This window comes from Mya arenaria, chromosome 5 (genome assembly GCF_026914265.1).
Source record: "Mya arenaria isolate MELC-2E11 chromosome 5, ASM2691426v1".
Classification (NCBI taxonomy): Eukaryota; Metazoa; Mollusca; class Bivalvia; order Myida; family Myidae; genus Mya; species Mya arenaria.
The window spans coordinates 47,764,983-47,782,016 of record NC_069126.1 but is presented as its reverse complement, the minus strand read 5'-3'; the positions used below and the strand labels follow the sequence as shown (position 1 = coordinate 47,782,016).

Here is a 17,034-nt window from a genome sequence, read left to right as displayed (position 1 = left end):
ACATTAACTTGGGAATTCAAGCTGCATTTTACCTCCCCAATAATTAGTTGCTCAGTATTGTTTTCAGTTTATTTTAGACTGTCACATCAATAATTAACTATTAAACATTGTATATTTATTATGGAACTCAATTATATCTCAATTATATCTTTAGCACACATTTTTTAAATTACAATATATACATGTAACACTTAAAATGCTCTTTACCTATGACGACTTAGGTTACAAGCGTTATATAACTGTTAAAGAAAACATTCTCATTCTTACAGTCAGAGGAAATTCCATCCATGGACAGGGTGTAGGTGCCTGTCACTGGCTCCGATGCACGTGTTACCCGGCTTGATGAAATAGTCACAGCTGAGGACTGTAGGAAGAGAATGTAAAATCGTGATAAGTTCACCAGGTTATCTCTTGTACTCTTGTGATTAACAAATTCCTAGCTAACTCACATACACCTAACAATCAAAAAGCACCTAGTAATTTTGTGCATGACTCACAATTAACAAGCACCTAGTTATATTGTGCATACCTCATTATAATCAACAAGCACTTGTTGACACTTAAATTGAACAAGTACCTATCCTATGTAGCCCTCATATCCAACAAGTACCTGTCCTGTGTAGCCCTCATACCCAACAAGTACCTATCCCCTTGTAGCCTTCCTACCCAACAAGTACCTATCCCCTTGAAGCCCTCATATCCAAAAAGTACCTGTCCTGTGTAGCCCTCCTACTCAACAAGTATCTATCCCCTTGTAGCCCTCATACCCAACAAGTACCTGTCCTGTGTAGCCCTCATATCCAAAAAGTACCTGTCCTGTGTAGCCCTCCTACTCAACAAGTATCTATCCCCTTGTAGCCCTCATACCCAACAAGTACCTGTCCTGTGTAGCCCTTAAACCCAACAAGTACCTATCCCCTTGTAACCCTCATACCCAACAAGTACCTGTCCTGTGTAGCCCTCATACCCAACAAGTACCTGTCCTGTGTAGCCCTCATACCCAACAAGTACCTATCCCCTTGTAACCCTCATACCCAACAAGTACCTGTCCTGTGTAGCCCTCATACCCAACAAGAATCTATCCTGTGTAGCCCTCATACCCAACAAGTATCTGTCCTGTGTAGCCCTCACACCCAACAAGTACCTGTCCTGTGTAGCCCTCATACCCAACAAGTACCTGTCCTGTGTAGCCCTCATACCCAACAAGAATCTATCCTGTGTAGCCCTCATACCCAACAAGTACCTGTCCCCTTGTAACCCTCATACCCAACAAGTACCTGTCCTGTGTAGCCCTCATACCCAACAAGTACCTGTCCCCTTGTAACCCTCATACCCAACAAGTACCTGTCCCCTTGTAACCCTCATACCCAACAAGTACCTATCCCCTTGTAACCCTCATACCCAACAAGTACCTGTCCTGTGTAGCCCTCATACCCAACAAGTACCTGTCCTGTGTAGCCCTCATACCCAACAAGTACCTGTCCTGTGTAGCCCTCATACCCAACAAGTACCTGTCCTGTGTAGCCCTCATACCCAACAAGTACCTGTCCTGTGTAGCCCTCATTCCCAAAAAGTACCTATCCCCTTGTAGCCTTCTGACCCAACAAGTACCTATCCCCTTGTAGCCCCCATACCCAACAAGTACCTGTCCTGTGTAGCCCTCATACCCAACAAGTATCTGTCCTGTGTAGCCCTCATACCCAACAAGAATCTATCCTGTGTAGCCCTCATACCCAACAAGTACCTGTCCTGTGTAGCCCTCATACCCAACAAGTACCTATCCCCTTGTAGCCTTCCTACCCAACAAGTACCTATCCCCTTGAAGCCCTCATATCCAAAAAGTACCTGTCCTGTGTAGCCCTCCTACTCAACAAGTATCTATCCCCTTGTAGCCCTCATACCCAACAAGTACCTGTCCTGTGTAGCCCTTAAACCCAACAAGTACCTATCCCCTTGTAACCCTCATACCCAACAAGTACCTGTCCTGTGTAGCCCTCATACCCAACAAGTACCTGTCCTGTGTAGCCCTCATACCCAACAAGTACCTATCCCCTTGTAACCCTCATACCCAACAAGTACCTGTCCTGTGTAGCCCTCATACCCAACAAGAATCTATCCTGTGTAGCCCTCATACCCAACAAGTATCTGTCCTGTGTAGCCCTCACACCCAACAAGTACCTGTCCTGTGTAGCCCTCATACCCAACAAGTACCTGTCCTGTGTAGCCCTCATACCCAACAAGAATCTATCCTGTGTAGCCCTCATACCCAACAAGTACCTGTCCCCTTGTAACCCTCATACCCAACAAGTACCTGTCCTGTGTAGCCCTCATACCCAACAAGTACCTGTCCCCTTGTAACCCTCATACCCAACAAGTACCTGTCCCCTTGTAACCCTCATACCCAACAAGTACCTATCCCCTTGTAACCCTCATACCCAACAAGTACCTGTCCTGTGTAGCCCTCATACCCAACAAGTACCTGTCCTGTGTAGCCCTCATACCCAACAAGTACCTGTCCTGTGTAGCCCTCATACCCAACAAGTACCTGTCCTGTGTAGCCCTCATACCCAACAAGTACCTGTCCTGTGTAGCCCTCATTCCCAAAAAGTACCTATCCCCTTGTAGCCTTCTGACCCAACAAGTACCTATCCCCTTGTAGCCCCCATACCCAACAAGTACCTGTCCTGTGTAGCCCTCATACCCAACAAGAATCTATCCTGTGTAGCCCTCATACCCAACAAGTACCTGTCCCCCTGTAACCCTCATACCCAACAAGTACCTGTCCTGTGTAGCCCTCATACCCAACAAGTACCTGTCCTGTGTAGCCCTCATACCCAACAAGTACCTGTCCTGTGTAGCCCTCATACCCAACAAGTACCTGTCCTGTGTAGCCCTCATACCCAACAAGTATCTGTACTGTGTAGCCCTCATACCCAACAAGTACCTGTCCTGTGTAGCCCTCATACCCAACAAGTACCTATCCCCTTGTAACCCTCATACCCAACAAGTATCTATCCTGTGTAGCCCTCATACCCAACAAGTACCTGTCCTGTGTAGCCCTCATACTTAACAAGTACATATCCTGTGTAGCCCTCATACTTAAGAATTACCTGGGCCTCATCCACATTGAGCAAAGAAAATCCATGTCCGCAGCTGTGTGGGGTGAGAGTGAGGACATAGTTAGAGTTGGCCTCATCATACACCACAGAAATCTCGTTCATCGTGTGCCGGAAGCGATTCCCTGGCTGGGCAATCTCCATTCTCTGACCAGTCAAAACATCTGAAATAAGACCGTATGAGTCTAACCTAGCTTTCATATAGTATTGAACAATATCACAAAAATGAATTATGTCATATTAGTTTATATATTCTACTCTAGTCCTTTGTTTCAAGACATGTCTAATATGAATCATTTAAAGCTGCACTCTCACAGATTTACCATTTTGACAACTTTTTTTTTTATTTTCTGTCAAAACGTTCAATCTGTGAGAGTGCAGCTTTAAGTGATATATACATATTGATTAGTGACACATATTTCAGAGAGAAAATGATTATCATACAAGTGTGGACTTGGTAGGCGTTAAATATGATGTAACATTTACTACTGGGAAACAGAACTGACCAAGGTGTTTCATCTGTGTATTAACTTCATTTTTTTCAAATTAAGCACAGACCAAATATTTTCATACACCATGATTGAATTTTGTTCATTTAACGTTTTTCTGTGTTTTAGTGAAAAAAATGGTTAGCAGTAATATCACAATTCCCTGTGTCAAACAGTGAGCTATCAAAAAATACGTTCACTGTTTCTGAAATTTGGCCAGTTTCATTATGGGAAACATAAATATTAAGCTTAAGTTTTGAAATTAAATATCAATGAAATATCTCTTAAAATGATTTATAATCATAAAATAAAAACAAGAGGCCCATGAGGGCCTTTTCTCTAATGGCATGGCTCTTGTGGTCATTTTCAATGCAGAGCATATATGTTTGGGTAATAGGCAACAAGCATATAGTTCACTTGGAACATTTTGTGTTTGGGTTAGCTGAAAACATTGCACATTCAACATCTGAGGACTAAAAATGTTGTAAGCAGTTCGGATGGGTGCACAAATGACAGACACTTCTGGTCTTTGGCCAATAGAGCTAAAAATCAACCAATCCCAACCGTAAATGTGATCTCTTTTTAACAAGAGCAAGGGAGAGAAGGACATAAGACCACTTGCACATCCAATAAACAAGTAGTTTGCCATAGACTTGGCTAAAAATAGCATTTTTTATACTTTCATCTGGTTATGCATGGGCGGATCTGGCTGGTTTTTGAAAGGTACTGAGCTCTGATTGATATCTGAAGACTGTATCATGTTCACAAGCAATTGTTTACAGAGACACTGACGCACAAACGCACATACAATGTACACATTGCCATAAAAAAGAAATTGCTTTAGTGTAAGATGTTTTTCACCTTTTGAACAGCAGAAGTATTTTGATATGTAACAAAGACTCTTGCAAAATATAACGTTTGATGCTTGCTCTGTAAAATATATTTCTAACTTACACTGAAACAAACAATTATCCTCCATAACAAGAGAAACATAAAATATACTTTTATTTTTTTATTATCATGAGTCAAAATTATTTTAAGTCTTACCATCTGTGGAGTAGACGGGAGCACTGGTAACCAAGACAGCATCCACGTAGAAGTCTTTCTCTAGGTTGTTTTGCGTAAGCTTAGCCTGTGTTAAGACGTACATGCTATAGTCGTCAAGGGAGGGCCACCTTTCAGTGAAGATGGTCTGGAGATTCAGACAGGTATATTTCCATGTGTTGTCTTCTTCCTTTGCGCCAGTCCAAGTGTTTTCCCTATTTAAATAAAAAAAAATTAGATGTGAACTGATAGGCTTTGTACTTGATTATATCAAAAAAATAAAATGACTTATTAGTTATCAATTTATCAGATCAGTATTATAATTGGAGATAAAACTTGTGTATATCAACAAAAATTGTTCAGTTAATATAGGACTTGTTGCGGTTATCTTTTAACCCCTCGATATCGTAATTAGAGAAATAACTTCACATAACTGACAAAATGCATGTTTCAGTTAAAAAATTAACATAAACATGACCATCGTTTTTTGCCATTTTCCCATTTTGAGTCCTACATATATACTTATGCTGTTTTCCCACTTTATATCCCATCTACATATTAATGCTGTTTTCCCAATTTGGATCCTTTTTACATAATATGCTGTTTTCCCACTTTGAATCCCATCTACATATGTATGCTGTTTTCCCACTTTGAATCCCATCTACATATGTATGCTGTTTTCTATTTGACATCTAGTTTCTCTCAGGTAAAATCGGAAATTTAAACAAAACTTACCATGTTACTTTCCTTGTAATTTGAAGTTGATATTTATTGGAGATTTCATTTCATTAAAAAGCTGATTTCTGTCTGTGAATGCTTATCAGTGTGTTTCAGCTGGCTATGTTGGCAGTGGTAGGTAAAACTATTGCACTTTAAGTAGCAGCAATTATTAAAATTTTAATGAAAACTAAGAATCACACACATATTTTGTGTCTCGAGTAGGATTCCAATATAATCAAGCTATAAGACAAAGCAACATACTCCAAAGCTGTTGTAAAGGCTGTTGTTACTCTTCTGGTTACCCCATCATAGTGAAAACTTAGTTCAATGTTGTTGTTGTCAAGTCCCTTCACAGCGAAACAGAACTGAAAAAAAATAAAAAAAATAATATATATTTTCATATGGCTGCAAACATATTACTCAGTTTATCATCTGAATTGCATTGAGTCTGCAATAAAATTATATCATGTACAAGCTTTAAAGGTGCACTCTCACAAATTGACAATTTTAACAACTTTTTTTAAAAAAAATCTTGGAAAGAGCAAATTTTTGTGTAAATATCTGCAAACCAATGATATAAGATTGCTGACATAAAATCAGATCGTAGATTTTCATGTTTCCGTTAGAAATTTAATGTTTTATGGCTTAGAGCGTTGCTAAAGGTTTAAGAAAAATGCATAAAACATCAAAAAATTTTAACTTAAATAATAAATATAAAAATCTGCAATCTGATTTTTTGTCAGCAGTCTTATATAACTTGTTTCCATGGATTTTCGAAAAAAAATGGCTCATTCCAAGACAAAAAATAAAAAAGTTGTCAAAAGGTTCAATCTGTGAGAGTTCAGGATGTGTTTCCTCAATTAACATAACTGGGTTTTCCCATGCCGGTACAAATAAAAAGGTGAATTTCGAGCTATTGAAATCCATGTAACAGTCCAATGACTCTATTGTTTCCGAAGCAACGTGTGTATATTTCAACGGTTTAATTTTGTTTGTACCGGAGGATTAGGTTGGGAAAACCAGAATATCTATAATTCCGGGCTTAAACTATTGCAGCCTGTAATCTGATTATTCAGGTCAATGTTAAAGTTAACAGCCCAATTAAATGTATCCTTTGTCCTTTGTGTTTATGTTCCTTTTAAATCTATATATTATAACAATGATAGATACTTCACCATTTTATGACATGTCATGCATTAATTAATTTTTCTCTCAGTTTAGACTATTAATTTGTTATTTCTGGTTAATCCATGTTATGTCGAAAAACAGCTACAAGCTTGTGTTATTATGTTTATTATAACCAACTTAAAATAAAGACAATCTTTTCTCCCAAACAATGGACGATGAACCTATCTTACACTCTCGGCCATGGAAGATATCGTATTGTTATTGACTCTTTTAAGGTGGAATTATATGATATGCTCATACATTTAAATAATACAAGTATGGCGTAAACAGTCGTCTTAAATCTTGTTATGTATCCTGCAGATCAGGCCCCGATTTCTTGAAACTTCTTAAGTTCCTTATAACAGGATTAAGGTAAGCTCAATATTTTTTTGTTCTCAATATTTTACGTAATATTTTCTTCTTTTAGAGATATATTACTTAAGATGGGAATTATCTTTATGATAATTACAATAAACCACCTTTCACTTATCAAAATTTACTTAAAGTATGCACTTTGGCTTTTTGAAATAAGCTACTTAAGCCTGTTAAGCTTAAGAAGTTTTGAGAAATTGGGGCCAGAAGTGTATCAATGAAATTTTCAGAGCAGTACAGATGTGAAAGCTAAATATGATCACATTTATTATGTCGTTTACTTTAACAAAGTTCTAATCAACCAGGACAATAGTAACAAATATTTGAGCACTGCAGGTGGGTATCGTTGCTCATCTCAATTGATTTAAGGGTATTAACTAGTTTGAACAGTTTTAAAATTTTAAATGTCAATTAGACTTTATAATAAGTTCTCCACATACAAAGTGACAAAGTTGTAGAACTGATGAATCAAGCTTTTATTTTTTAGTCAGATATTGTTACAATCGAAATGGTGATCGTACGGTACTATTATTGATGGGTAGGAGCCTAAGTTTCAAGGCATATCTTACATGTTTTCCACTGATACGCCTGTTTCCCTCACTGCCAAACGGGTAGATAACCTGCTTGTTCATGAGACTGTAACGTCCACAGAATGGCGCAACTTCTGAAGTGGCATCAGAGAAACCAGTCTCAAATCCCTGGTAGTAGCCATTGACTGGTTCAAGGAATCTTTTTGGACATCGCACACTGAACATTGTCGTCAAAGCCTCAGTCATCTGTATAAATCAATTGTTAATACCATCAATTATAAGTGAAAATCTATGTTGAAGGGCCGCATTCATGGATTTCACATTGGCAACATTTTTTTGAAACTTTGTTGAAATGATTACATTTGCTAGACACTTTCATGAACAAACACCAACAGCAACTGGCATACAATTATTTGGATATAATTTTATGATTACAAACCAAAAATGTCTCAAAAATATTACCAATGCCTATCAGCTATAAAGAGGATTTAACTGTCATATTTTCAAATAATTACTGATAAAAAATCTTTAATTTGAACTATTTTTTATCATATTTTTCGCTTATATGTCAGACAAATGTAATTTTTTGTGATTTATTACCATTTTCAAATGTGTCCTAAATAGTCAGATAATTATATTTAAAAATGAAAACATTGTTTCTTTCACCTTATGTTTGAGTTGCAGTGACATAAATTGCTTTGTCAATGCAAAAGTCAATATTTATGTAAGTAGTTCAGTAAAAATTCATTTTAAAATACATAATTCACTTTTCATATAATGAAAAGGATATTCACTAAAAAAATAGTAATGTTGTTAACAAAGATGATAAAACTCTCACAGATTTACTGTTTTGACAACTTTTTAATTTTTCGTCTTGGAATGAGTCAAATTTTTGCATTAATTTCTGAAAAACAGTGATATAAGACTACTGCTACAAGATCAGATCGCAGTTTTAATATTTACACTAGAGATTCGATGATTTATGGCTAAATGCGTTACTAAAGCTTTAAGAAAAATGAAATTTTCCGCAGTTTTACAAACAATTGTGATCTGTCCTTTGGTGAGCTATCTTATAACAGTGAATTGTAAGCATTGGTGCCAAAATCAGCAGATTCTGAGAAGGTGAATGAAAAAGTTGTCGAATCTGTCAATCTATGAGAATGCAGCATTAAATATAATGTTACATATGATACAACATACTTTTCCAGCCATGACACCTGTATCACTCTCGACATCAATAAGAGGGCTAGGAATGCCACCATACATGAAGGAGAACTTGTCTCCACTGGCCACGCCCTGGGTCTCGACAGTGATAGTAATGCCTGCACCAATAGCAGACATCATAGGGATGTTACCTGAAAAACAACATTTACACAAATAACATTCCATTAACACAGCAGGAATATGTCAGAATGTTTTGTGCTTATTGCAAGAAAGGTTTATCTTCTTATTTCATGTCAGTAAATATAGGCTATTTTGGCAATTAATGGACAAAATTGTATACTGGAAATTAAATCTGGTAAGATATATTGATAAAAAAAAAATCATAAAATTCTGTAAAATATGTAGCAAAAAATGCTGTAATAAGTATTTGTTACTGGAAACAGGAAAAAATAATTGTTAAAACAAAATTCTATAAAAAAATAATTTTTCTCAGGCCTTTTACCTCTGGGAGACTGGAAAGTGATCGTGACACATGAATCAGCTTCCACCGCCGTAAAGCTCTCGCCGGTCTCCACAAAGGGCAGCTTATTCAATGCCGCGACTAGCTCAACAGCGTTGAACGCAGCAGGGGCTAAAAGAAACATTTATAAGGAGGATTAAGCTTAAATAATTCAAAGAAGGGTACACAAGCTTATGTCGAAACTACTCTTCGTTAGTCAAGAGACTTAACTCAACAAATATCTATGCTGATATTACAGGGAATGGTAAATATTTTTTTATGTAATCATTTACATATAGTGAACATGTTTATAAAAAAATCAGAACATCTGAACCGTACCTGTACACACGCCATAGAGACACAGTTGAGTTTTCTCACCAGTCACGCTGCAAACCTTCTGTACCTCATTGGTGCTGGATCCGGAGGTTGCTGATACTGTAAATGTCTGAAAAGCAAGTGCAGTATTTGCAGATGATTGGTTGGATTTTGCAAGGGGTTTTCTATACACACTATGTTGTTTATGCTCAAAAGTTTTATTACACCATTTCCCTATCATTGGCAAAAACCAGTAAATTAAAAGGGCTGTACTCCGTATGATAAAATAGCGAAAAAAAAAGAAAATTGTCAAAAACTGACAAAAACTTGGCATCGATGTGTACAATGCACTGAAACTTACTAACTGAAGTACCACATAGTTTACAATTTATTTAAGTTAAGCAGTTATTTCTTATTTTTCCATTAAAAAAGATTACTGGGTATGTCTACCAGGTAGAATTAATTCCTTATGCGTGATTGGCTAGTCGGTGTTATCACGTGATATTACAGAGGTGGGTGTATAGCTTAATTATGTCACTCAATTAGAGTAAGCTGTCGTGGCTCAGTAGATACGACGCTGGACTGCAATTTTGGCAACACGGGTTCAAACCCAGTCTCCGACACAATTTTTTTTTTACATTTTGGTACTTTTTTTACAATTATGATATCAAAGCGTAACACATTCTATTAGATAATTGTCCTGAGATTCATTACAGAAAAAAACTTTTTTTGGTGCCAATTTGGTGTACAGTCCCTTTAAGCAACAACAACAACCATTATTACATAGCAAGTAGTTACTTTACCTTTGATAACCATTTAGAGTAATCATCAGCAACATTGAAAAGATGGAAATAAAGTTATTTTCTTCAAAATAAGGATATTTTTAATCATGAATTTCCAATATAAGACTAAGATTATTGACAATGACAAAGTTTGTTTGCTACAAGGCCACCGGCCCATTACAATATACGATATATACAGTATTAATTTACAATCTTGCGCAACAGTACAATGAAACACAATGAAACAACTATACAGTAATATGTTTTTTTATATGGATAGTGATTTTTAGAATTTTATTCTTCAAGTCATACTTTTCGAAGACTTAATATTATTTCTACATATAAAAGTTGAAAATTGTAAATATATTTTGCTATAACCAAAGCAGATTCAATAACAATCTTTTATTTAAACCCTGCATTAATTAAACCAATAGACAAATATTTTAGTGACCATATTAATGCCGCAGTTAACTTGAACAGGATTTATGCAATTCAGACAAAATTGGTCATTCATATTTTATTTCATAAATATTTCCAGGTATAAGGGTATCAATTTAATAACTATGCTTAATGCTTCCATGCAAAGTTTTGAATCATTTATTAAAACAGGAACTTAGCAGTCCATTAAAAAATACAGAGGGACCAACAGAAACAATCCCCATTACAAAATATTTAACACTGACATTGTTCAAACACACAGTTAAACCTTATCTAAATAGTACCATTGATTAAATGTATGTGGTGTCCAACTTTATACACAACATGTAACAGCTGTCTATTTCAAGAAGAGTGTGCCTCAATATTGTAATACATATTTACTGTATGTCCTGTTTTGCAATATGTTATGGTTAATATAATATGGATTAAAATTTATGTACAGTCAAAACCTGTTATCTTAATATCCCACGGACCAGCAAAAATAGTTCAAGTCACACAAATATTGCGCCAAGCCTGAATGCTTACAACGAGTAAAACAAAATGAGTTCTTTACATCTAGTTCGAACTAACAAGCAAATCAAGTCAAGCTATTTCGAGGTAATAGGTTTCGATTTACATTTGTATTTGTATTGTGTTATACTTAAGTTACAGGATGATCACATCTGAACTAAGGTATAAGACTTGTCATGTTCTAAATAACTCCTCAACATGGCACATTTTGCTAATGACATCACACTTATACAACATCCCAACAATACCTGCTGTTCAAGGACCACAGTAGACTCGGCATTGACCCTCTGCTGTTCATCAAATGCCATCCCAACCCATGAGTTGGTAAATTTGGTGTCAAGGTGAGCCATGCGCACCACAAATGCAGCATTTTCATCTGAGCTGGGTGCAGCAACAGCAATAACAGCTAACCTGAATTAGTACAACCATATTTTAAACTAGCCCTATTACAGAAGTAAAGAAAATCCAAAGTTGTTACCTGGACACAGAAAGTTTTGGAATTAACAATATGAGTCTGTGCATTCTGAAAAACAAACCAACATTATGCCATTGTAATGTCACCATTACATAATAGTTTTGGGTCCATCTCTTTCTTTGGCCATATCAAAATGTCACACAAATAAGCACACGATCTAATGCTGAACAACATTTCTTTTATGTGAAGGTGCATTAATTTTCAATCTAAATGCAAGACCATTATCAAAAGAGACATAAATATTGTTAAACAAAGTGAAACATCTGATTCAGATTATATTTTTAATACAGTAAAACTGCGATCACTCGAGAACGCTGTGGACCATGGGAACCGATGTTTCGAACGACCTAAGTTTCAATTTTCCAGTCTGTTATGAAATATCTTTCAGTGTATTTTATGTTTGAAGTCTTCAAAACAACTGTTTACTAAGACATCGATTACGTGTCGCTCATATGTTCAAATGCTGCCGTATATTAAATGTTTACTAAACGTAAAAGAAATAACAATAAATGAATAATTAGAAATGTTTATTTTTACAAAAAGCACATGTTCATTACAAGCAACATTCAAATATGACAGTATATTATGGCATAAGTCAAATTTAAGTTTCCCAAAATCAACGATACTAGATGACTGGCGCATTTTTTTTCACACCTTATAAAATTGCCTTTTAACTGTCATTGCAATGTTTACAACTTGCAAAAAATTTAACACCTAGCAATTGTTTGTTTATTTTGGAACAAGCATTAAGTAAAAATTGTGAAATTATGACCTCGAGGGAGCCATAAGGTGCATGATTTGTGTACTTGGGACCGACTATTGGGCTCGACTTCTCTACTTATTTAGGTTTCGATGCAGCGTAGGTATATCTTATATGAAAATAGAAGGAAAAATGTTCGGGATTAAGCTCCATCCTCGAAGGACCGCCTGTTCTGGAAACGACTGCTTGTTCAAACGACCTGAGCTTTACTGTATCAAATCCTCTAATTCAACTAAATCAACTAGAGCTGTCACAGGAGTGATGACTACCCCAAATGCCGCCTGGACACAGGAGTGGCAAACCATTCCTTTGAAAAGAGGCCATAACTCCAAGGTTACTGCACACTGCATCTTCTTTTATCATGCATGTATTGTTTTATTTAAATCTGTTGAGCAATTTAGAAGTTACACTGCTGACAAGAAAAACTAGCCTTTTATGAGTTATCATCTGGAAACCGTTTTTCTACTTTAAGTAACAGTGACCTTGACCTTGGCCCCCACCAGCCCCAATATCGAACTTGACCTGTATCTTCTGATGTTACACCTGTGTACCAAAAATTGTTCAAATCTGTCTAGCCATTCATGAGTTATCGTCTGGAAACTGTTTTTCTATTTTTAGTAACAGTGACCTTGACCTTGGCCCCACCAGCCCCAATATCGAACTTGACCTATATCTTCTGATGTTACACCTGTGTACCAAACTGTATCTTCTGATGTTACACCTGTGTACCAAAAATTGTTCAACTCTGTCTAGCCTTTCATGAGTTATCGTCCGGAAACCGTTTTTCTTTTTTTAGTAACAGTGACCTTGACCTTGGCCCCACCAGCCCCAATATCGAACTTGACCTGTATCTTCTGATGTTACACCTGTGTATCAAAAATTGTTCAAATCTGTCAAGCCTTTCATGAGTTATCGTACGGAAACCGTTTTTCTATTTTTAGTAACAATGACCTTGACCTTGGCCCCACCAGCCCCAATATCGAACTTGACCTGTATCTTCTGATGTTACACCTGTGTACCAAAAATTGTTCCAATCTGTCAAGCCTTTCATGAGTTATCGTCCGGAAAACATTTTTCTATTTTTAGTAACAGTGACCTTGACCTTGGCCCCACCAGCCCCAATATCGAACTTGACCTGTATCTTCTGATGTTACACCTGTGTACCAAAAATTGTTTAAATCTGTCTAGCCTTTCATGAGTTATCGTACGGAAACCGTTTTTCTCTTTTTAGTAACAGTGACCTTGACCTTGGCCCCACCAGCCCCAATATCGAATTTGACCTGTATCTTCTGATGTTACACCTGTGTACCAAAAACTGTTCAAATCTGTCAAGCCTTTCATGAGTTATCGTCCGGAAACCATTTTTCTATTTTTAGTAACAATGACCTTGACCTTGGCCCCACCAGCCCCAATATCGAACTTGACCTGTATCTTCTGATGTTACACCTGTGTACCAAAAATTGTTCAAATCTGTCTCGCCTTTCATGAGTTATCGTCCGGAAACCATGAAAACCGACAGACCGGCCGACCGACCGACAAGCTCACTCCTATATACCCCCTCAAACTTCATTTGTGGGGGTATAATTATAAATCCTACATACTCATCTCCCTTAGTGAGGTCCATTATTTGTCCATAGGCCCAGTTGCCACTGCTTTCAACCATGTTGTACTGTAAGATAAAAACCACATAGCAAATTGTCATCTATGGATACCGACTTGAAATTCAAACTGTAAAAAGGAACATTTCAATTATTATGGAATGCTGTCTTCCAAAATCTCAGTCACATACAATCCCAATGTCATCAAACTAGAATCATCAATAAATATTTCCTGGTACAAGACTAGCATCACTTGGAAAACTGTGCTAAATGCTTCCATGCATTCTTTTAAACAATTTATCAAAACAAGAAATAATTTTGTTTATTTTCTTTAAACCACTCCCTTCACAATGTTATGCTGTTAACAATGCAATCTTATGTTACTGAGATTGGTTCATACCCCCTCAGCCTTCAGGGCCCCGCCGCCAGTGGCCATCATTGAGAACTGATGTCTTCCGTCCCACACTGCCTTGAAAACAAACTTCATCCTGGTCCATTTGGTGTTTTGCTCATTTCCTTTCAGCTGGGTTTCATCCAGGTGTATGGAGCCATCTGAGGCCACAGTGGTGGTGATGGCCTCTTCGTTATTGGCGAACGTCTGTGTATCCCAGTACTCCAGGTTCAATCCTCGATTTCCTGTAAAGCCAAAACAACAATAATCATCCAAGACCTAAAGGATAAGTATGAGTCTCATCCAGATTGGCATATTATATATATCAGAAAAACATTGTCAAACTTCTTTAATATAAACACTTTTTAGCCCCATTTTAGTCAAATAATAAATGTTGGAGTGGGTTTCTGGACTAGAGTTAGGGTAGGTATCCAAATTTATAACAACATTTTCTGGCCAAAAAAAGAAAGTCAATCTGATTATTTTGAAATACCTGACTCATAATAATCAAACAGCCTTTTATATCAACAGCTATTTTGTACAAGTGAAAGTGGAATAATAAATATTATACCCGAGTAGAATGATTTAGAAGAACTTTGAGCCGGTGTCCTAATAACGACATGCTGGTTCTTGACCACCGATACAACCTCAGCTTTCTCTCCTGTACAATAAAGAGATAATACAGATCTGAAGGTTTCTTGTTGAATAAAACAAAATTGTGAAGAGTATTTAGCAAGTTCAATTTAAAATATTCATCTGTTTATAACATTACATATGGAGCGCTGTTATGTATTTAACAAGATCAATAAAACCACTAAAAACTTTAAAATGATAGATATAAAAATATGTGTATATATATGTATAATGCCATTTACTTTCATTCAGTGATTAGTTCTTATTCATCTCTTCATACATGTACCTATATGCATCACTTTTCCTGCAGACCAATTATTCCTTTAATATGCAAATGCATCAGCAAGGTGCATTATCTAGTAATGTCTGCAATAATCTTTACCTGGGACTCCCACAGGACTCATGATTATAAAATGTGAAATGGACATATTAAAGCAGATTTAAAACTCAATCATTCATCATTCAACAGTAATTTGTAAATCCCTTCAAACAAACAGAAAAAATAATAAACATTGCTACACAACTACAATAGTATCTTTGTAGTTGAAATTAATTGTATTCAATGCAGACATGCATTTTATTCAAAAACACACAATCAAAAAAACTAGAAACAAAGTGCCTTCATATGTACCTCCAACATAAATCCTAAGGGGTGTGTAGGTTGACTGAGCCCCAGCATCCTCAATATAGTCAATGTCAAGTTGGACAAGTGTTCCACCCTCCACACTGCCATCAGTCTGACTGATACTATCAATATCTGTTCAAAAATGTATACTCATCTTAATAAAGGTCAATAGTCAATGATTTTCAAGTCCATATTCATCTATATTAAATATAATTTATAATAATAATAATAATAATAATAAATGAGACTTTAAATTTTAGTTTTATAGACTGGACTAACCTGTGAAGAACTGTACGGTGTAGATCGAACCATCGGAAGCCACTCTTGTAACGTTCCACTCATTGACACTCCTATAATTCAAATTATCACCGTTAATAAAACTTGTCAAAGTTCATGTATTGTTTAAGGTTCGATAGTAATCAGGGGTACTTTTTATTAAAAGGGAAGTAACTCGACTTCAGCTCGGCTACCATAAAACCACTATTTTCCGTATCTTTCCGTACCATACCAAGGAACACTGTACTGTATATCAAGCGAATGGGGAATTTTGCAAAAAGTAGCTGCTCCGCTTCGAACAACGGATTAAACTGCAGCAATAAAAACATTAATGTTAAAGCTGACAAAAAATGGATCACAGATTGTTATATTTAAGTTAAAAAAATGGTGTTGTATGCATTTTTCTTAAGCCGTTAGTAACGGTTTAAGCCATTAATTTTCGAACGGAAATATGAAAATCTACGATCTGATTTTTTGTCAGCAATCTTATATTGTTTGTTTGCAGATATTTACGCAAGACAAAATTTTTAAAAAAAAATGTAAAATGGTGTATCTGTGAGAGTGCAGCTTTAAAACGCGCAATAAATCTTAATACAACACGGAACTCCATTCCGATAAAATATTCGGCATCATGATGCAAATGAAATAAAGACGATTTTCCGCGGAAATGTGTACACACGTAAATTCATTTTATTATGAATATATGAGTAAAATTGTGAGCTTAAATATGTATGACTTACATTCCGGCGGGAGATTCAACGAGGAATGTGAAGTTGCTGTTGCCGACGAACGTCCCCGTTGGTTTACACACAAGGTAACCTTTACGGTCGTTATCAATCTTCAGACCATAACTGGAAAACAAGCATTTCATATGGTGTTTGGTTGCAGTAGTTATAACTAACTGCACAAACATGCGCTATACGTGCGATGCAAATTGACTCCAAGACCTCGCTCTGCCACGTCGTTGCAAGTGCTAGTTCGCAATCTAAGCAATGTATTTCAGTGCCACTTATTTATAAGCCCGGTTGCATTACCCACTACATTGCATTATCATTCATCTTCCAACTTTGATTACAACCACAAAGAACAATCGCAAGATACTTTAAGAAATACATCCCATATCGAAAGCAA

The 17,034-nt window shown here is 36.5% G+C and overlaps 1 protein-coding gene across 2 annotated transcripts in view; it reads right to left on the bottom strand.

Moving 5' to 3' along the window:
* The window catches only part of LOC128234313 (fibrocystin-L-like), a 107,253-nt gene that overhangs the window by 68,437 nt on the left and 21,782 nt on the right, over positions 1-17,034 (bottom strand). For both annotated transcript variants that reach the window (XM_052948482.1, XM_052948483.1), the window contains exons 8-22: positions 16,644-16,754; positions 15,907-15,977; positions 15,634-15,759; positions 14,941-15,030; positions 14,379-14,614; positions 13,982-14,049; positions 11,394-11,556; positions 9,440-9,545; positions 9,104-9,232; positions 8,638-8,792; positions 7,477-7,683; positions 5,630-5,733; positions 4,652-4,863; positions 3,111-3,280; positions 268-364 (exon numbers count right to left, since the gene is read on the bottom strand). In XM_052948482.1, coding sequence (XP_052804442.1) covers positions 268-364; positions 3,111-3,280; positions 4,652-4,863; positions 5,630-5,733; positions 7,477-7,683; positions 8,638-8,792; positions 9,104-9,232; positions 9,440-9,545; positions 11,394-11,556; positions 13,982-14,049; positions 14,379-14,614; positions 14,941-15,030; positions 15,634-15,759; positions 15,907-15,977; positions 16,644-16,754 — 2,045 coding nt within the window. The remainder of the gene's footprint in view (positions 1-267; positions 365-3,110; positions 3,281-4,651; positions 4,864-5,629; positions 5,734-7,476; positions 7,684-8,637; positions 8,793-9,103; positions 9,233-9,439; positions 9,546-11,393; positions 11,557-13,981; positions 14,050-14,378; positions 14,615-14,940; positions 15,031-15,633; positions 15,760-15,906; positions 15,978-16,643; positions 16,755-17,034) is intronic.